This window comes from Ambystoma mexicanum, chromosome 2q (assembly GCF_040938575.1).
Source record: "Ambystoma mexicanum isolate Mex_15411 chromosome 2q, UKY_AmexF1_1, whole genome shotgun sequence".
NCBI lineage: Eukaryota > Metazoa > Chordata > Amphibia > Caudata > Ambystomatidae > Ambystoma > Ambystoma mexicanum.
In genome coordinates, this window is record NC_090924.1 from 1,267,667,814 (window position 1) to 1,267,690,277 (window position 22,464).

Consider the following 22,464-nt stretch of genomic DNA (forward strand, 5'->3'; position numbering starts at 1 on the left):
AACACAGTTCACCTCCTGTCTGCAGGTTCTGTATGCCAAAGTCTCTACTCCATATGCTTCTCTCTATCCAGGAAGAAAAAGATTTCAATGTCTCAACACAGGTTTTCTAAATACAATTCCACCATTTCTGACTTGGTGTGACTCTGTTCTTGTGTTATACTTAAAGACTGGAGCCCTCCAGGTTCTCTTTCCCTTCAGCTCTGTTTGTTATGTTCTGTGGTTCTTGGACTTCCCAAAGTCCTCTGGCAGGTTTACTTTATCTCTGTCTCGGTGGAGCGTATGCCCGTCTGGTCTTTCTTGGCTCCCAGAACCCATGTGACATTCCCAGCCTCGAGACTCGGTTTCTCAGGGCTCTCCAAAGCCCTCTGGCTCTCTCATGGGCTTTCTTTAGCTCGGTTTCGGTAGGACGGCTGCCTGCTCTGGTTTATCTGGCTCCTTTAACCCTAGTGGCTTCTCCCGCCTCAAACATAAACGTCTTTCACGTTCTCAGGGTTCCCCAAAGCCCTTTGGCCCTCTAATATGATTGCTTTAGCTTGATTTCGGTAGGTCGTCTACACGCTTGGTTTTACCTGGCTACCATTATGGCTTCTCCAGCCGCGAATGTTAGTCTTTTGGGACTTTCTGAAGCCATCTGCCCCTGTAATAGGCTTGATTTAATTAGACTTAGGTAGGCTGTCTGCGCGCTCAGGTTTATAAGGTTCCCGTCATCATTGGCTTTTCCAGCCTTTAATCTCACAATTCGCCCCTCATAACGTAGTTACCTCTTCGGGATGGTTCGGTTCCCTTCAGCTGATTGGTAGCTAATGCACTTCTTGTGCAGCGCTCGGGTTCCGGGCCCTTTGCGGCAGTCTTGTCTCAATATTGGTTAACGGATAACAGGCCCACCACGGCTTCTGTGTGGTTATGCCACCATACGAGAAAGTCGCTTTACCGTCTCCTTCTTGACCCTCACTACTTTGTCGGTCAGGAAGCCTCGCCTTCGGGTATCTTGCGAGCGATACGTTCGCTTTCCACACTACCGTTGGCTGCGCGGTCTAGCATAGCTCTGCCCCCTCTAGGACGTTTTACCATAAGAGACTCGCCTCTATATAGGATTCTCTCTCCTCCATTTAAAGTGCTTCCTGGTTTTATGTACATAGTCTTTAACAAAAGGGTTGTGTCTTACATCTTTGACTGTGATGTTCAGGCATTACCTGAAGTCAAAGAAATTGCAGAAATGTCACTATTCGGTAAATCCAAAACAGGGCGAACAATTTTTGCCATTCCCATGTGGTGAATAGCATGGGCCGGAAAGTGAGTTCCTTGCAGGAATGGGAGTCCTTGTCACCGAGAGGGGAGTCACTCCAAGTGAGGTCCCACTTCCCTAGACCCTTGCAGGGTCTTGCTGAGAGGGTTCACCTCCTTAGCCTGAAAGGGGGTGGCTCCCCTCTTGGGAGAAGGGACGATTAGTCCAGATTTGTGACAATGTCATTTAAGAAGGCTCCAGCATTGGCTCTATTTCCGGAGACCTGACGTTCCCCTGAGCCGAGGCCTGATCTCTTCATATATAAATAAGAATTAGTATACTGAACAAAGGGTGGACACCCAGGGGTTTACAGTAAGGTGCAATGGTAGCAGAGGAGCTTGGATGGGTAGTGAGAGCTGGGCAAGTGTAAGATGGAGGGTGGGCAGTTTTATCTGCAGTGTTCATTTGTTCGAAGACAGGGTGCATAGGAGCAAAAGGCCAGTTTCTTCATTTCCTTTTTTTTTTTCTCTTTCACGTCTTTTTTTCCAGTGTGGTGATGGTGTGGCTTCTCGGAGTCTCTAGAGATGGAGTTTCTCGGACAGATTGATGGTTGCTTTGGCTGTAACTGCTTTGTAGGTGATACTGGCAACCTGATGCATGCTCAAAGGTATAGCTATTGTAGCCCTTTGAGGATGGAGGGGATGTGGTTGAATTGTCTTAATCCTGTGATGTGTGCTGCAACGTGCTGGACTGCTTTCACAGGGTCCAGGTTGGCAAAGTGCAAATGAAAATGGAACACATGTAAACACAATTTGACATTGTGCGCCTCGTGCACAGTGGTAGTGCCCAACTGTTTTTTTATTGGGTGGCATTTCTGTGACGCACAACGTGCGCATACGCTCATGCAATATGGCACGTTTCACTAAAAACATGGTGGATGAGCAATGGTGTAATTTCATCAGGATGCACCAAATTATTTGCTTCCATAAGTCTTGGGCGACTACCCCAAGTACCATTCATGGGTATGCGTGTTAACGATAGATTGGCCAATCAAAGCAAAGTCATGAAACCGAGCAGAGACCTGGTGATCTGGGTAGACTGTTCTCTGAACGCAACCCTTGAAATAGTGGGTAGCGGCAGTGATGACCTCCGACTGTTACATCTTGTTTTGCACAATGGTATTAACCTGCTTTTACTTAATATGTATAATGGGCTTAAGCCAGGGCAAGGCACTAATGCAGTTCTTTTTTGTGGAAAAACAAAGTAATACATGGAAAGAAAATCCTGAAAAAGTCCCATATGTTATTGTGGCAGGTGACCAAAATGTACAGTTTGAGGCTCTAGCAATAACAAACGGACTATCAGAGGACGAAGACCTAGAATGGGACATCTGACCTAATATCAAAACCCAAATGGCAATATAGGTATGCAACTGAGGCAGCGAGTATGTAGCTAGCACCAAACCTCAGCATGCAATGGCAGAGCCAAGGGTGATTCAAATGCAAAGCACACTTTTATTGCAGGTGATCTCAAAAGCATTAATGATTATATCATGCTTGACTTGCAAGCATGGTCCCTGATAAACGAGTAGCTGGTAAGATAGCTCAGTGCTTTGAGCTCTTGCTGCTGCAGTCTGTATTTGATCTGCAGGTTTGAAACCCGGCAAGGCCAGCTCAGTCTTTCATCCTTCCGAGGTCGACAAATGAGAACCAACTTCGATTGGGTGATGATTCTATGTAAATATGTTCAATGTACAGCGCTTTGGCGAAAGTGCAATATAAAAGACAAATCATTATCAGTTTGAGGTGATCATCAATAGTTGTGATGATGAAGCTTGGTCAGCCATGCCTATTGGTAGCCAATGTTAATTCAAGAAGCACCTTTAGTAATATCGAGGGACAAGCAAGACGCTTTCTCAAATGGGTACATTTGGATCAAGATGGACCACTGCCTTGCCTATACTGGGATATACTTGCTCCTTTAGGAGCATTAGGGAGCGCTGTTCTATCCAATTCTGTAATAATAGGATAATATCAGGAATATAATCACTAAATCCTGTTTGGTAACCAGGGTCACAACTACTTCTGTGGTACAATGAGTGCAGAAAAGTTGATTTGATGTTTACATTTCTATCGCGCACATGACGGACTAAACCGTATAGCGGCACAGTATTAAAGAACATTGATGTATAGCATAGTCAAGCACAGAAAGGAAGGCAAACCAAAAAAATACAGAAAATGGAAAGGGGGAGCCTATCTAAACAGGACTGTCTTCAGGGCCTTGCAAAACTGATATAATGATTCAAGGGTCCTAATTTCTAAAGGAAGCGAGTTCCACAATTTTGGACCAAAGACAAGCAAATCTTCTATCTCCTCCTGATGTATACACTGAATGAGGGATAAACAGAAGATGACCATCACTAGATCTCAGATGTCTTGTGGGTTGATATGGTTGAATCAATTCCCTTAAATATACTGGGGCAAGACAATTAACACACTTCAAAATAAGGCAGGCTACCTTAAATCTAATGCAGTCTTCTACTGCCAGCCAGTGTAAAGCACGGCGAGATAGTGAAACATGGGCAGTTCTACCTAGCTTAACGATCATCCTATCTGCCGCATTTTGTGCTTTTTGAATTCTTTGTATTTGTTTGAGCGGATTACCGAGCAGCTGGCTGTTGCAGTAGTCCAAATGTGCATTAGTCAGGGCACCCACAACCGTGGTATGGTTTTCCTTAGGGATATATGGTAGTACCTGTCATAGGTGTCTCAGAACATAATGCACCGCCTGGACCTTTGCTCCAACCTGGCCCTCGCTGCCCAGATCATCCTGCCAAATACAGCCCAAGTTCTTAACCCTAGATACAAATTTTAGATTTGTTCACAGGAGGGTCGGTATAGGCAGTCTCTTGGCTGCTGATAGATAGGCAAAAAAATACATAATAAGCTGTTAACAGATTGTGAATGATCCAAGGAGAGAGGACTTTTGTCGAGCGAGGCTGAATTACAAGCAAACTACAACTAGGAATAGGAGTATGCAGAATCACTATGGGAAGGCATTCTTGAAGACGTAGGATTTTATAAGATTTTGGAAGTTCATGTCAGCCCCCTTCTTTGCAAAGATTAAAACTATCCAGGGGACCATCTCTCAGAAAGGTTGACATGATTAGCTAAGTGAGATGTAGAGCGAAACATATATTTTGACAATCCTAATGGGGGAATTACACTTAAGGAGGTCCCTGCACCTAATCCTTTGAGGTTTACACTGAATGGTATCACTGACAATTGCTGCCCAAAAATATAATAAAGCTCCTGGCCAGATCTAATCCCAAGTGACATATGTCTGAACAGGATGACAGGCCCCTTATCTTCAGTTATTCAATGCTATAACCAGCTCCATCTCCACTCCAAAGATTTGGAAATCCGAAAATGTACCTTTGTACAAAAAGGGGGTCATGAACAACCATGCAACTACTGTCCAGTCTCTCGCCTTGATTCGGCCAAGCCATTCTTGGGCGTCTGAAGATCTGGGCTGATAATTCTGCATTGATGAGTCTTCGACAGGCAGGCTTTAGAGAAGGGATAATACGATTGATCAGTACTTTAGGTTATTCGTATTGATCGAAAAATATGCAGCGTTCAGGCAGCTGAACCTATATGTCCTATTTGTTTATCTTCGCACAGCTTTTTACGCAGTAGCCAGCACAAAGCTATGTGTGGGCTACTGTGTTATCAAGGTATTCCCACGGACTACTCTGTCATACTGTTGCTTTATTGGGACGATGAGGCAGTAGTTACAGGTACAAAAAGGTGTTTGACAAGGCTGTTTGTTGGCCCTACATTGTTCTAAATGGTGTAATACATAACATTTTGGCTATCCCAACTGATGCACCAACTTTAGCAGCGGAAAAGTATCCGGTGTTTGCAGATGATGCAATTCTTATTTGACTAACGCCCACAAGACTCTAGAATCAGAGTTTTGGAATGAAGAGGGATTAGTTATAAACGTGGGCAAAAGGAAATCCATAGTATTCTGAAACAAAAAGACAAAACAACCGATCTGTACCCTTATGTTAGAAAATGATGTAATTGTGCATGTTAAATTTTACCATTACTAGGAGTAAGATTTTCTAGCTCAGGCACATAGAATCACCATTTGAATAATGCTGGAGGCTCACTTTACAGATACTGTAAGGCAGTTGTCAAATATCCATACGAGACTGGCAACTACGCATTGAACCCTTCGTTGTAGATTTATAAATTGCACGCCAGTCGGGCAACTTTATACAATGCAGTGGTATGGTGCCATATCAATAGCACGAAACTATGTGTGATTGAGAGTAGTTTCTTAAATAAAAGTATAGGAATGCTGAATAGCACATCCACAATCCTAGTCCATGAAGAGGTAGATTTGCACTATCTTCACACTTAGACCAACACTATGGCTATGGAGTAGGCCAGATTTGAGTGAATATAGAGATGCTGCCATGGATGTCTTGGGACAGGAGTTTAGGCTTGTATTGTCTTGGTGCACACATGTTAAACAGACCTTGCATGAAACAGGTGCACAGATTTCTGGCTACATCCTTCAAGTATCCATGCTGATGCAAAGAAAATAGTTAAAGATTTTCTCATAAAATTTCAAACGAATTTGTTCGGTAGGATCTGTTACTCATTCTCATTGAGCGTATATTGGGAGAACACACTTACAATAGAATATGAATTGGACACAATGCGAGCAAGATTAATGCTTATTTTGTATACTAAGCTAAGGTTTGGTTTTCGGCCAGTCGATGTAGATTGAATAAGTGGGACAACAGAGCATTGAATGAATGCCTGAACTGTTTGAATAGGGTTGAGACACTCTTCCTAGCCTGTCCACTGTACCTGCATTTCAGGAGGTTGTAGCTTAAACCGAGGTTTTCATTTTATGGAATACTCTCCACAGAGGAAGCTAGGACCCTCTATACAAGGGCCAATCATGCTTCTAATGTATTTGCAATATTTCTGCTTGCAACATGGCTAAAAAGAGCAGCATTATTGAAGTCTGTGAGTGGTAAACTGCACATTAGGTAATCAAATACTTATGAGCAGTTTCAATTATTGCTGATTGATTCAGTCACATTTAACGAGAGTGACTGTTTTAAAGTTTTAATATGGGTATTTATAAAGTGTCTATATATTGTGTTTATGTTAATGTTAAAGGTATTTGTACCGCTCACCGTCACCAACACAGTTGGTCCGCAGGCGCTATGTGGAATATCTTTTATTTATTGGGTATTGATAATACACCTATATACAGTGTGTTGGAAGGCGCAACAAGACAAATTGTTTGAAATTGTATAGTATCTATTGCAAACTTGTAGTTGGTTATTTATATAGTGCTCTTTCCCCACTTGTGTGGCCTCAATGCGCTTTTTCAGTTGGAACGCCCTCGGAGACCGTAGTCCATGTGCTGCAAATTCTAAAGAGTTTAGCTTAGGAGATGCATGTGTGCATTTTGCTGGACTAAGCAGCCAAACAGAGGCCATGCACGTGGGTGGGTGCTGTTGGTGGTTTGCAATGGATTGCTATTGTTGAGAGAGACAATGTGTGGCCAGCTATACCAAGTTCTTTTCAGTTGGCAGTCGTATGCTAGTGGCAGAGGTGCGTTAGGTTTTTCAGTCTGGACTGCTATATTTGATGGAAGACCGGAAGAGCGTAGCCATGGCAGCATTCTACAGTGCTTGGATGCTTGGCTGCGCCTGCGGTCTGTGTCCACACTGGTGGTGTGAGATATAGGTATTGTAGGCTTCAAAATTGTTCGGCTGGAGCAATCTTTGTCCAGTGCAGCAGTGGAAACAGGCCTAGATTTGAGAGTCCTATACCGTGGGGGTGGGAGGCAGGCCTAGGTTTCAAATAAATTGTGTTTTACAGAATAAAGCAGTTATTGGTGGATACGATTAGATTTGGGTATCCTGTAAATTGGGTTTCACAATGCGGTATGGGTACGGGAGAAGACACACCTAGATTTGAGAGTTGTGTATAGTGGGGGGAGAGGCCTATGTTTCACAGTACAGTAGGTATCACAATATAATAGGCAGAGATGGAGGCAACACCTAAATTGGAGAGTCCTGTATAGTGCGTGAGAGGCCAAGGCTTCGTATAATAGTAACTCTGTGAGTTGTAAATTGAACATTTAATGATTTCATATTGATAAAGGGTGAATAAAATGTATGCAATGTAACGCAATATCTGGGGACAAAAATCCCATCATCAGTATATATTGAGTTGTTTGGGGTATCAGCCACCATTGCTAAATGATCAGGATACATTTGGGTCAATGACAGATACTGGCAGCAAGTCGCTGTGGGGACCCGTTTTCAGAAACATTGGTAGATTAAAAAAATTATGGCATTCTAACCCTTTTAAGACCAGATGTTTGAATCCCCAAACATTCTTCCATCTCTCGCTCTCTCAGACAAGGACAGTTGATCAGATTTCCAGCACTCTTTTCTGGGTATAAGCTGTGGGTTGCGAGGTCAAGAAATGTTTACTCCTGCTTTTGGAATCTGACATGGCTAGTAGCAATGTTTCTACATCTTGGCTGGCAAAAAATGTGCAGGGATTTTCATTCAGCCTACTGTGAGAAACCTGAAGGTGTCTCACCCGCTAGTCCCCGGGGATCTGTCCTCTGTCTGTTTGGATCGAGTTCTTGGGCGTTTTAACAGTGCAAGAGGATCACCTGGATGGGGGGTGTCTTCGGAGAGTGGAAGTGGGACACTGGAGGTTGAGAAGCGGTATCCTCTTCCTTTCAACACCTTTTCCCCAACCTACCAGGTAGAATACCTAGGAACTCAACACCCTGCCTTTCCCGACACAAACACTTTCTCATGGACAGTTCACCGTGAGCGTCAACAGACTAGCACCAAATCCGTATGCCTGACATGTACCAACACCATGGTCAGGCAAGGTCAGGCAATTACGGATCATTACACAGACACACACCTGACCCACTCATCCCACTTCCCCACACAGATAAAAGGCGGAGCACGAAATCGCACTCCGAGCGAGGCAAAACACATGAGGAAACAGCAGTTCCAAAGTGGCAGTTTAATACAAGGAGAAAGACTGTGAGACCGGAGAGGGTTGCAAGGAGGGAAGCACCCTTGACCTATAAAGAATGTTACTTTCAGGAACATTGGAAAGTAAGAAACCGAAGACCAGGAACTAAAGCTGAACAAACCTGCACAGTGTGTCAGAGGTACCCGGGGCTCACCTGCTTCGATAACCAAGGTGGGGAGGAGCGATTGCTGCTGTGGAACTGCCCTTGGCTCCTACAACAAAGCAGCGTCCGAAAAGAAAGCACAGTCTGTGGGATAAGCAACGCAAATACAATTGACCGCCAAAAGAAATAGTTGAACTTTGTAACTGAAATTTGGGAAACCAAGAAATTATACCATACACAAAGTGGTCAGGCACCACGTGGGTTGGGTGTTCAATCGAAAGTCCCTGTTAGGTATCCAACTGACGCTGAGTGTGAGAGATCGAAGTGGTCCTGTAACAGGTCAAGCTAAACCCTGTGCACATTCTAAAATATTTGATAGTTTAAAGTAAATCCAAAATGGTCTTAGCCCAGCTGTGGGAGACTAATTGAATTGTGTTTGAAAAGGAACTGAGCCCGGCAGAGGGGGATCCAGGTTCAACACCCAAGGTGAATTTTGAAGAGAACGTTTGTGTTGTTTCTTGTACAGCAGGCCCTCTGCGTCAAGAGACTTGCGAGAAGTAAAGAGAGCACAGAAGGTCCTGAACTGGGAAAATGGAACTGAATCCTTGTGCCGCAGAAGCCAGAGTGTGTGCTTTGCTCGAGTGAACCGCCTTGTCCCATGCTGAAAACGTGGGGAAGGGAGGCCAACGGGACGAGCACCCTGACATATTATTTTGTGAACACTTATTTCTTTTTCATGAATATTACCCCACATTATTTTGTAACTTATTGAAAAGGATTGGCGATTGTTTTTTTTTAGTATAGGCCCTTTTAATTTGATATGACTCCACTAGGACTGCATTATTATTATTTCATGGTTGTAGATTGCTTCCGTGTGTAGATTTAGATAGGTGTTCATCACACCCTTGCAAAAGTTCATTAAACACCATTGAACTGTGATCACTTGTGTCTGTCTTACTATTGCCACCATACATTTCTTACACTATTCAGACTAGAGCAGGGGTTGGCAAACTGTAGCTCTCCAGATGTTTTGGAGTTTGGCACCCATGATGCCTCCTCATTGAATATCCTGGCTAGGGCTGATGCGAGATGGAGTGCAGAACATCTGTAGAGCCAAGGGTTGCAGACACACGGAAACATTTTGCAGGTAGACAGGTCACAGGAGATATCCTCTCTAACCACCTGTAATGTTTAGGGGAACCATAGGATTGCATAATTTGTATAGCTTTTAATTACATACAAGAAGTCATCTTTATAACCTGAGACTAGGATATACAATGCAGGAAAAAATGATCCATCTGGAAACCAGGACAGCACATACCTAAAGAACAGAACTGCACCACTAAAAACAAACTTTAGTAGTAAAAACAAGTGGTGGCCCGTTAACTCGCCTCTCAGCACAGTCTTGTTTTCCCTCATCTGAACTGGAGGGAGGCTCATGGCAAGGCATATTGATGTTTGGTGAGGTCCCACTTTCCCTGCAGCTCATCCCTGCACTTAGCTTTTGTAGGTATGGGAACTGAAGCATAGCTTTTATTCTGCTGTTGACTTGGCCGATTCCCATTCAGCCCTCTGCCTCACTTGTGCTCATTACAATTCCAGATGAAATTACCTGCAGGCCTGTCAGACAATTGCAGCAGCCAAGCCCACACCAGGGGAAAAAGTTAGAAATGTAAGCTTCTAGCCTGGCATAAAAAGTAATTTTACACTTACATTGTGCACACGCCAAGACCCCATCATCACCCGCCAGTGGCAAATGCACATTTTGAGGCGGTGGCCACACTAACCACCTTGACACTGTACACAAGACAAACTTGTGCTTTTGAAGCCGCTGCTAGGAAATTTGTTGTTGCTTACAAAATCCTTTAAAATGTATGGCCCTAGAACTCCGAACATGCCTTCTATACCTTTGTTGCAAGTCCTTTGAACTTAATGCCTAATATGTCGTCTCCTGCCTACCATTCCCGGTAGCTTGCACTCTTCCCTAGTTCCAAACCTTTTAAACCTTTTTTTGATGGTGTTTTTGGGTTTGGAAGCAAGTCAAGAATGCTGTTAATGCTAATTGCCATTGTAATCGTTGAACTGTAGCATTATAATATATTGCACACTAGAGGAATCCTATCTGTTTCAGGTTGGAAGTGAGATTGTGACTTTTTCAAATTAGATTTATGTTTTAGATTGGAATTTCAGTTATTTATGTATATGACATTGCATCTATGATAGACCATTTCAGACCTTTGGTAACTGAAATGAAGGACACTGATTGTCATAGTAAAAATAAAAATAATGTAGTTATTAAAACTAACGTTTATACATTTCTATTAGGTTTTATCGGCAGCTGCTGCAGCTGGCGTATCAGTGGCATTTGGTGCTCCCATTGGTGGTGTTCTCTTCAGTCTTGAAGAGGTAAGGTACTGTGGTTCATTCTTCTATAATCCACTTTACACTTCATCTGTTCTTGTGCCCTAAATTCAGTTCTGTACTTGTTCATAATTCTTGGAATGTGCTCCCCCCCCCCTGGGTATTCCTAAATAGCCCACGATGATATGCATTTATTGCCCTCATTTGAACCTTCGCTTCTCCAGCATGGGTTCTTGCAGGGATTTAAATGCTCAGGAATATTCCCTGTCGTCAGGCTTGGAATCCTCAATTAAAAAAAGTAGTTTAGGTTTAAGCCAAAACTGCTAGTCTCTTCTATAGCCTATCAGTGTCCTTTGTGGGAAATACTGCTGCCAGCCAATGACACCCGTCCTCATAGCTCCACCCCTGGCGGCTATCTTCAGATTTTACCACACTTTTCTAGTGTAGAGAGCAGTGCTCCAGATAAGATTTTGGAGTGAGAGCATTTTACTCTGCATTTTTTGAATTGGAGAGTAAATACAATTTCAAGAGTAAAAATTATTTTCCTCCTTCGCAAGAGAGTAAAAAGTGTGACAACTATCCAATTTGTGCATAAAATTAAAACTTAGTTGTTTTGTCACTTCTGTTTTCAAACTCTTTCAAAGTGGTGCTAAATAATGTATTGCACCTCTGGAAAATATTTTCCCCACACAAGAACCTTGTAGATGCATACTACCCAGCTTCATCTTGATCATACATGGCCACAAACTCTGTTAAGAGTTACTACAGATGCCTGCTAGTTACATTGGGTGATTTCATAAATCAAGTCCCTCACTCTACCAGCATCACTTCTCTGCCTCTCAGGTCTACTGTGGCTGCCTGGCATTACCTGCTTGACAGCCACTCCATGTTGTTGCTCCATCTCTCCTTCCCTGTGCTACTTTGTTTCCCATGTCTGTCACTTTCTGATGCTCTGCCTCTCACCCTGAAGTGTTGCAATGCCACATTTTGCGGTCTGCTTCTATGTCACTCTGGATCTCCCATCTCTGCATTCTATTTTTGCATTTTCCCTCCTATATCTTGCTGTATCGGTTGATATAACTCTTCCTCCTCTCTCATGTCATTATCCTATATCTGTTTTTTCATTTTCTCGGTTATGGTTGCTACTACTTTTGATTCTTTCTCGCACTGTCTATATTGGCCTGCCCTTCTATAGTCTTGCTTTTCTATTTCCATCTCTCAACCACTGCTGTTGATCTGTGTTTTATTTTACTGTCTCCAAAGATCTCTTTTGCTCTGCTTCGATCCCTCACTCCTCTGTGTGTTTGACCTATTATTAACTCGGTTTCCCTTCTCGCTTTCTTTGTTTCCCTATCATGTAGCTCATTGCTCTCTTTTCCTGTTGCTCAAATTCCTGTTTTGGATTGTCTAGCATGTTCTATGTCCCTTTGCCCCCTCCCTCCACACCGCTGCTTTTCTGTATTGCTTCGGTTCAGGCTCTTCCTCTCCTGTTTTTCTGTTTGTCTTTTAACATAGCACCAATAAATATCCAAAAAGCTGAACATGCCTTTTATATTTAGAAATGCAGTTATACCATTGGGTGCTCCTTTTTAGATGCGTGCAAACCTTCTTTTGGCCATTAGGCTGGGAATTAGAGTTAGAGGTTTGTCTGACAAGATGCAGCACTTGCTTGAATGCAGATGCTATACCAACACTGTATGCCATTACAAATACAAGAGCCCATATGAGATGTCTATTCTGAGCCATCACAAGTATAGCAGCCCAGATGCGGTGGGTGTTCTGAGCCATTACACATGTAGCAGTCCTCACGGGATGTGCTTCTTCGGAGAAGTTATAAATATAGCAGCCCTGATGTGTGTTCTGGGGCCATTGAAATGTGTGTGTTCTTAATCACTGAACATTTAGTGGATCTTTTGGGAAGTCGAAAGTTAAGTCAACTGTGTTACAATTCAATGTTACCTGCATCTTAAATGCATATCTCTGCACACTCATTAATTCACCTATTAACAGGATTTGAACTAACAGGTTACACAATAATCTCTGCAGCAGGTCTCTTGACCCACTGAGCTGCCTTTGCCAACAGGCACTTGACACTGAAAGGCACATAGGGTTAGGGCACTGGCGGTTCTATGTGAGGCTTGCCTGACACAAATGGCTTATCAAAAGCTCTAAGCCTGTTTGGACTATCCTACATTAGTTAGGAGATTCATAATGAGTGTTAGGGAGAGTTCTCTGTAAGGCTAATTTCCCAAACCTAGTGAGTCCCCCAGCAACTTTGCTGGATTTTTGTGGTTTATTTTTTTTCTCTCCTAATAAGAGTGAGATTCTTTTTGCTCCCACTCTTAGACATTATTTGAGGTGTTCCTTTAACTTTCCATGTGTTTTATGGGCTATGGGGTCTTTTACTCCATAGGGTCTCATGTGTTTTTTTTGATGTGGGTTACACAACACCCTCCGTGCCGTAACCCAGGGGTGTCGTAGCGACCCCCCAACATAGACTTCATACCCTGGGAATGACTGTCTCCCAGGGCATGTAAAGTCACCATTGGCTTTGCTAGTCCCAAATTATGAACAGAAACCAGTACAAACCATCATATTGTGGACGTACTGGTCGGGGCAATTCGATTGCCCCGGGGTCTGTTGTTCGAGGGGGCACGTCTCCGTCCCCCCTGATCGAGTTTTGGCTGGTGGCAGTGGATACTACTTTTTATATTCGACCGCAAATATATCTCTATGGGATTTTCCCATTGTTCGAGGCTACCAACTTTAATTATTTAATTCTTATAGCCTCGAACACACCGCCGGTTTATTTATTTAATATCAATTCGCTGGTTGGTATTTTTTGACAGAACTCGATTCTAAAATGGCATTTGTGTTCTCTTCTGTGACTCCAACCCAAGTCAAGCCCTTTGTTCCACTTTTTGGCGGGCTTCTCCACAGAAGCCTCCAAAAGTGGTGCCACTCTGTCTGGGTACCACATGGGGCGTAGGAGGGGGTTTAGGCACCCTGGACTGAGTTACCTTGGTAACTCAAGTCGCACTCTTGTGTGATTGGCCCAAGTGGTGAGCCGGCTGGCTCACCACTTAGCATGTTTGATTGACAGCTAGGCTGAGTGAATGGGAGTGTGCTGCATAAAAGCAGGGCTTTGGGGACTGGAACTTCAGACGTCGCCACAGGACCTAAGAATCCGAGGAGGGAGAAGCTGAGCCGGCCTGCAACGACGACACCACCGGTGGAGCCCTGCTGAACCGTCTCACCACTTTTCCCAACGACAGAGGAGATCTCCAGCCCGGAGAGTCTTCTTCCTTCGACTGGTGGGGATAACCAGTCTACCTTCTTTTCGCCTTCCTGGAGCATCTTGTGGCCGCCTTGCCTGTGCCAAGCACCCCGGCAACCAGGATACCATGTTTTCACCACTACCGCAAACCGAAAGGGTAGTACCTTTGTACCGGAGAACTCTGCGGCTGGTTTCTTCCCTGGCAGTGCAACGACCTTCATCTTTCCTCTACGACGAGATCTTCTCTTCCTCTGGACGACGCTGTGACTTGCACCCGCTGCCAGGAACAACTGCCCCTGCTGGCGGATCCTCTCCATTTAAGGGACCGTGTTCCGCCTGGCTTCCCTTGCAACCGATTGAACGGGGTGTATTAAATCCTCGTCTCTCGAACCTGGGTTAGCCTGGGACACCTTAGCTAACTTTTCTGAACTGAACTAAACCTTTTTCAAACTACCTCCACAAACTTCGAAAACTCTGTGTAACTGTCTGATCTTGGGCATCTTCCGCCTGGCTCCCTTGAAAGTGGGCCTGGCACCTAAACTTCCTTGCTCACCAGTAGACTGTGCCTTCATAACTTGCCGTGGTTATTTAAAAAGTGTTTAGTGTGTATGCTTCCATAATTCTGCTTTTTCCCTCCCTTTTTATTTAACTTGTTGGAGTGCCATCGAACGTTAAGCGCTCACCTCTGTCTGGAAATAAGTGGTGTTAACTAAGACTTGTCCAACAAGTAATCGGGGATGTACATATGATAATAGTGATTGTGTTTTGAACCTATCTTACCAATTTAGTGCTAGTGTGTTTTATAAGTGTGTGTTAAATGACTATATACTTTTACACCCAAGCTCTGGTCAGTGTTTGCTTGTGCTACTGTATTTCTGTACCTATTTTGTATGCTCTGTATACTGCCTAACTCTTCTTGAGGGAAGACTGACTGCTCAGCCACAGCTACCAAGTTAATCTGTGTGGTACAGACTGCTACCAAGTGGGTTTACTGCCAAACACCTGTAGTCTTAAATCTTTTGCAGTGGTCCCTAAGGGAACTGCACAGGTTTCTGCCTAACAATGAGGCTTTGAAATGTGCTCAATTTTTGGCAGTGGGGCTCAGTAATCGGACATGGAACAAGCAGAGGTTTTGAAAAGCGCAAGACCGAGTAGAAGGATTGAAGTATATGACAGCAATGCCATCTTCTCACACTGTCAAAGGTAGATGGGAAGAGCTTACACACTGTTCTTGCTCTGTATTTTAGCTCGTTGCAGAAAATTCCAACACATGTTAGTGCTTTCTTAACATCAGCTCTGTTAAGAAATGCAGGTACTGTCCCAAAGCATAGCAGTCCTGCTATGAAATGTGGGCATGATGCAATCAGCCCTGCTGTGAATACATGGCAGTCTGCGATGACTTGCGTACTGAATAGCAGCTCTGTTGATAAATTAGGCTACTTTGCCTGAATATATAGAAGTCCTGTTCAGAAGTACAGGTACAATCTGTGCCACTGAAAATATATACAGCACTACTTCTACCTGTATACATTAGACCTGCTTGCAGTGGGTGGTCAGAAAGGGAGTTAAAGTTCAGACCACATGCCTAGCTATGTAATTGGTGTGTTTCTGTGATGAAAGGAACACAAAGTATGAAATGCCCATACTGCTGCAACTGTGTTGCCTCTATTAAAGCCAATTAAACAGAAATGCAGCCCTTGTTTAAGACCATTTTCGTTTGACACAATACTACCTGTGTCCTAAAGCAGAGTGAACACCATGTTCATGATTCAAGATGCTTTAATAACACTGTAACCTACAAAATGCATGCAGTTGATCCAAGTGAACAAAGCTCAAATTCCCTTTTGCATTACTCAAAGTATTATATTGATAGAATCATTAACAGAGAAGAATGTTAAAAAAAATTAAACAGACCAGGACTCATCCCAGTTCCTTTTTTCAAGGAACTATTTTGATTACTAAAGTAAAGAGTGAATTTGCAAGCTGCTGCTAGCCAAGCTGTCACCAGTGAGCTCCATGACTTATGGGGGTGCAGCCATAAACAGCCTGTGTAAGTGGTACGCAAGGAAGAATTTAAGGAGCTGTGTTGACAAGATTTATGTGCGTAAAAAGGCCTAATACGCACCTTATCTGGAGAAATGGTAGGGAGTCCTCGTGCTTTGTTCCTTGCATCGTTCTTTTTTTTGCGTTGTGTGAAGAACTTCTCCATCAACCTTCACACAGCGCCTCCTGGCAGCAGGGACCCTTTTGTCAACGAAGATCTTAAATACACTGTAAGATCTTCATCCCAGGGCACCACAGGCCCAGGCTTGTGGCCTACACCTCGATACCTGGACTATGGCGGATGCCACAAAGAAATCCTCTTCAGGTCCTTTGAAAGCTGAAGCCTGAAGAATAGATTTGCACCTTAAGTGTGTTTACTGTGTTCATTTCAACCACGACGCAGATGTATGTTCAATCTGTCAATACTTTTCGTTGAACACTAGGAAGGACCGCCACCGGACGTTGGTGGCATGAATTGAGGAAGGGAAGGCCTCTGATGCGCTTCTGGGTGTAGTCATGCCTCTTCCAGGGCTGGCAATTCCACTGTGTTCTCCCTCTGTTAAGAAGAGGTTGAGATCCTTTGAGGTTGCTCCCCTGGCGAAGATCCAAAAGAAATTGAAATCCCACGCTCCACCACCTTCTTCGTCAACCGTTGCCCGGCTGCATGACCAAGTTCTGAGAAGAGTCGGTCGTCGACTCCGTCGGCAGTTAGTCTGCTGGCTGCCTCCGTCTGCGAGGAAATTGCTGACCTCTTCGTCCAACACAGTCTTTGAAGACGAGAAACCCCTCTAAGGGCCTGTCTCCAGTTCCACCATTGACGCAGTTGTCGAGGCGAGTGTAGTAAACGGCAACTTCATCCATTCAGACCATCACCCCATCGGTAACCGACTCTTCAAAGAGCACCTCGTTGACGACTCCGTCTGTGAAGTAAAGTTTTCTTTCCACGGCTGCTACTTTTAAGTGTTCGTCCATGACCGCCTCCTTTACCTCTTAAACTGTCACCAGATCCAGGGTACCTCTGCCTCCTAGTCCTCAGTTAGCGGTTTTAATGACAATCCTGTCTACGACGGCACCCTTTCCTGCTACGCAGGCTTCATTCGTCGCCTCTTTTCCAAGGGGATCTGATCTGTTGATAGACATGCCTCTAGCTCTGGAATTCCTGACCAGGCACTCCAAGGCTGTGCCACTCTTTACTTTGCTCCTATGGGATCCCTCAGAAGGTCTCCAGCCATCTAGACAAGTTCTGAGGAGGAACTGCCAGAAGGTTTATATTGAGATTGTGGGTCCTCCCAGCTGTTAAGCCCTCCAACAGGCTCAGGCCCAGTTCCTACTCTTGCTATACTAGCTGCCCCTGTGCCAAGAGACATCTCCCTGGAAATTTTAACCACCCAGCATACTCTGGTGGTGGAAATTCAGCAGTGGACCCGCTGCTCCTGCCCCTCCTCCAGCCCTCGACACTGCCTCTGCCTACTGTGGTGAAGGATCCAGTTAAAACAGACACTGACACCACCGGCACTCATACAGATGAGTTTGACGAGGCCTCTCCACCGGACAAAATTGGCTCTTTCCACTCCATTTCGAAAGTTGCCAAACTCTTAGACCTTAGAAGAGAAGAAGGGTTTTGTTTTTGAACGGCGGTAGTCCTCCAAGAATACAATCGTACTGGTACCTTTGCTGGATGACATATGGGAGGATTGCTTGGTAGTCATGAAGCTCTTGATACCATGCCTGCTAAGCGTGACCAGTTGGAGAAAAGTCCTGGGTTTCAGACACAGCCCCTACGTGCCTCAGGTACATCTGGACCAGGAGTGCAAGAAGCTTGATGCTTCATGGAAGCGCACCATCACCACGGTAGCTTCAACTATCAGTGCTTGCAACGCCCTAGTCATCCTATCAAGGTATGACAGGGAGCTATGGTACATGCTGGGGCCCATCCTTGACTTCCTCCCTGACAATATGAAGGCCCGAAGCATAGGCCCTGTTACAGGAAGGGGAAGTAGCTTCCGACAACACCATCACTGCCACTCTCGACATAGCAGACTATGGCTTCCGACAGATGGGGATTAGTATGGCTCTGTGACGCCAAGGGTGGCTGAAAGCCAAGAATTTCTGCACAGATGTGCAGACCAAAGCCATCAACATACCCTTCGATGGAGACAGCCTGTTTGCAAAAGTGCTTGATGACACTCTCCATGCCATATAGACCGACGCGGATACACCACATTCTCTTGGGACCCTGCAGCTGGGGAGGCCATCCTTTCATTTCCCGAAGGGGATAGTCTAGTTCTTCAAAGTGTTCCACCACTTCCTATCATCAGCCCTCCTGCTCTGCCACCAAGGAGGCTTCTAGGGCTGCTCCCAGGCCTATAGCTGTGGCACTCAGCATTGCCCCCTTCCCGTGCCCCCCATCCAGTACACAGATGGCAAAGCAGGCCTGAACCGGCCCAGGATCCGTGCCCCCACTTCTCCACCCCATTCGGAGGCTGACTATCAAACTTTGTTGATCAGTGGCAAAAAATCTCCACAGACAAATGGGTGCTGGATGTTCTTCAGCAGGGGCACACGTACCCATTTCAAGACAAGTGCCCCTGGATTCCTCCTGTAGAGCGACAAGAATTGCACATGGCACAGCAGCTATAAGAGGTTTGAGCCATGCTACACCAGTCCCTCTGCGCTTCTGGGGCTCTGAAGTGAACTCTAGATACTTTCTGCTAAAGAAGTCAGAAGGGTGGTGACCAATCCTAGACTCACGAAGCCTCAAGTTCCTCAAATCCCAATAATTCAGGATGGTCTCTTTGCGGTACATGCTCGATGAGCTGGAGGAAGAGCATTTTCTGGCATCTCTCGACTTGGAGGACACGTACTTCCACATCCTCATTCATCGCAAACACCATAAGTTTTTGTTTTGTTCTCCAGGGGCGATATTACCTGTTCCCCTGGACTCCCTTTGGACTCAAATTGGCTCCAAGTGTGTATAACAAAAGCTTGGTAAACACCCAAGCTCATCTGCTCTGCAAGGGAATTCATGTCTACCCTTAACTGGACGATTGGCTCATCCGGTCCTGCTCCTGTGCAGTGGCAACCCAGCACACAGCAGAGACCATCCCATTACTTCCTACAATAGGATTCTCAATCAGCTATCAGAAGTCCTGCGTAGTGCCATCTCAGAACACACTGTTTCTGGTTGCCTGACTGTCTCGTGTCTGCCGATTCCCTCGGAAGAGAGGGGTCTCACTTAGATCCAACTCTTCGCGACTGATGCCAACTCCAGGTGTCAGAAGTTTGCAAGCACGTATCCTCAGCCGAGGAGCCTTGGGCATGCTTTCTCATTCCCCTGGGAGGTTCTCTTCCTGTACACTTTCCCTACAATTCCGCTGTTATTACGTGTGATCGACACACTCGGACGTTGCCACTGCAGGATGATACTCATTGCTCCGGCATGGCCACGGCAGATCTGGTACTCGGAGCTTCTATATCTGCTGGTGGTACCGGCCATCCAACTGCCTCCACTTCCCGACCACCTCTCCCAAGAATGAGGGTCAATTCTGCACCACAACCCGGCATCTGAACCCCACGGCCTGGCTCCTGCAGCCTTAGAATTTGGAAACTATTCACTGCTGGAGGAATGCAAGAAGATCCTGGCCAAACCCAGGGCTCCCTCTATGCTGACTTGCTACAGGCACAAATCGAAGTGCTTTATAGTGTGGGCCTGTCCACAGAGGATTTCGCTGCTGCCTGAGACTGGCCAAAATCTCCTCTTGTGCCTGCTCTATCTGGCCACGGCTGGTCTTTGCCATGCGTCTATCGAGGTCACCTGGCTGCCACATCCTGATATACACAAGCTTCAGGTAAGCTTTCTCTGTAGTCACACAGGCTCATTAACAAGTTCTTCAAGAGGCTCTTTAAGACATTCCCTCTTCTGAAAGCTCCTGCCCCGGCATGGGAACTCAGTGCTGTACCATCTAAACTAATGGGTCCTCCGTTTGAACCAATGCATCGTGCCCCCCTGAAGTTTGTCGTAGGTGGCTTTCCTGGTGGCAATCACCACGGCCAGGCGGGTCGGGGAGATACAGGCCCTCTCCTGTAAGCCTCTATATTTGTCCTTCCACACTACTGAAGTGCTTCTGCAAACTCATTCTTCGTTCATTCCAAAGGTTGTTTCAATGTCATTTTTACAAACCTTTGGCTCTACCAGTTTTCTTCGTAAATCCTTCGCCTGCTGAAAGGGCGTTGCAGTCGTGGGATGTTGGGCATGCCCTGAAGTTCTAAGTTGCACGTGCAAACAATTTTCAAAACACCCTGTAGATTTTCATTAATTTTGGACCTGTAGTACATGGGAAGGCCCTGTCTAAAGCTTCCATCTCCAGGTGGCTCTCCGGCTGTATCATGCATTGCCCTGATCTGGCTAACAGACCGGTTTCATTCAGGCTGGCTGAGAGCCGACTCCACCTGAGCTATCACAGCGACAACCGTGTTTCTCCATGGTATTCCCCTGATTGACATCTGCAGGGCTGCTACATGGAGGTCTACCCACACCTTCACGAGATTCTACTGCATCGACAGGGATTCCAGGGAGGAGTTCCGGGTCAGCCAAGCAGTGCTGCGCAACCTGTTTGTTTAAGGTGAGACTGTTCCAGGGGGAAGTGTATTGCTTCTGTGAGCCTTGCCACCTCCCGTGGTTGTGTATATGTAGTGCTATGTAATCATATTCATGAGCATGTCAATCCATGCAAGACCATCCATGATGCAATCCATGCTGGAGATGGAACAAGTTACTCACCTGTAACTCCTTTTCTCCAGCATGGGCTTTACAAGCTAATCCTGCCTCCTTCCCCTCTCTGGCTTTTCTTGATTCAGACTGCCACTTTACATGCACTATGAAATCTGAAGATGGCCAGCAGCGGTGGAGCTTAGGAGGACGAGTGTCATTGGCTGTGGGCAGTATGACCCATGCACACACTGATAGGCTATAGAGGAGACTAGCTAAACTGCTTTCTTTTTAACAAGGATTCCCAGCCTGACAACCGGGAATATTGAAAAGCATGTGAATCTATGCAACACAGATGCTGGAGAACAAGAGTTAGAGGTAAGTAACTTGATCCTTTTAAAAGGATAAGATGATTTATAGCTATGGGGCTTTCCCTTTACTAAGTCCAAGCGCGTAGGGCAGGCAACTAGGACGAGGGACTTGGCTTTCCATGACGATGAGCAAGCACATCCAGAAATCATACAGAATGACATTTTAGTTCTCACCTTCCCTGCCTGGGCATTTAGGGCAACGGCTCCTAGGAACAATCCCGAGATTTCCAATGAGTGCAATGTTACCAAGGCCAGTACAGATATGAAGGGCTGCACCGTAAGGGCCAGGGAAAACCCAAAGGAAACTTCACCAGAGTTGGAACTGTCCTCAAGCCGTGACCCTCCACAAAAGGTTCCCTACCACATATCCCCACTAAGCGGGCTGGGGGAGAATATCAAATTATGCCCACATGGTAGGTCCGAACCACCGACATGTGGGTGTTGGACAACATCGAAACTGGCTATTGCTGTAGTTTGATGGTGTTGAACAACGTCCAACCAACTAAATCAAAACAATGGCAGGAGCATCTTCAGGTATTGGAGGCAAAGGTAGCAGCACCGCTTCAACAGGTCTCTGAGGAAGTCCCTCTTCACAAAAGAAATACAGGAGCATACTCATTCTCTTTTTGTGTTCCCAAATAAACCTTACAATGCACCTAGTCCTCACCCTCATGCAAATGAACAAGTTTGTCATACTATAGAGGTTTTAAATCACAATGCTTCAAGAGGTAATTCCATTGCTACTGAAGGGAGATTACCTGAACACTTTAGACATGAAATAGCCTACTTGTATATTTCTATGTTCCACAAGCTCCTCAAATATCTCGGGTTTAACATTGTGATACCTGGTATCAATTTAAGATTATTTCTTTTGGGATAACATTGGCACCATGTGCATTCACTAAAGTACTACCTCTGGAGGCTGCAAATGTGCACCCACCAGAAGGTAACACACATCTACCCATATCTAGATGACTGGCTGCTAACCGAGAATAGTGCCAAGCAGTTTTACCAGTATACACAGGAGAACCCTCAATTGTGGTTTTCAATAAATGACTCAAAATCAGGTCTCCAACGCTGATGTGTAAATACATTTGTAGGAGCAGAAAAAAGCCAACATATTGGAATAGCACTGATGCATACCGCAACAGATTTAGCCTTAGAGACAGCACGTTCCAGGAGTGGACCTCAGCAAGTTTGTTAGCAGGAACAGATGTGGGAACCGAAGACAAAAGAATTCAAGTTAATTTACAAGAGATGGGAATCTCCAGAT

The 22,464-nt window shown here is 45.2% G+C and overlaps 1 protein-coding gene across 4 annotated transcripts in view; it reads left to right on the plus strand.

The window, feature by feature from the left end:
• Window positions 1–22,464, plus strand: part of CLCN5 (chloride voltage-gated channel 5) — a 1,154,200-nt gene that overhangs the window by 877,630 nt on the left and 254,106 nt on the right. For all 4 annotated transcript variants that reach the window (XM_069648662.1, XM_069648664.1, XM_069648663.1 and 1 more), the window contains one exon: window positions 10,757–10,837. In XM_069648662.1, the coding sequence (XP_069504763.1) occupies window positions 10,757–10,837 (81 nt within the window). The remainder of the gene's footprint in view (window positions 1–10,756; window positions 10,838–22,464) is intronic.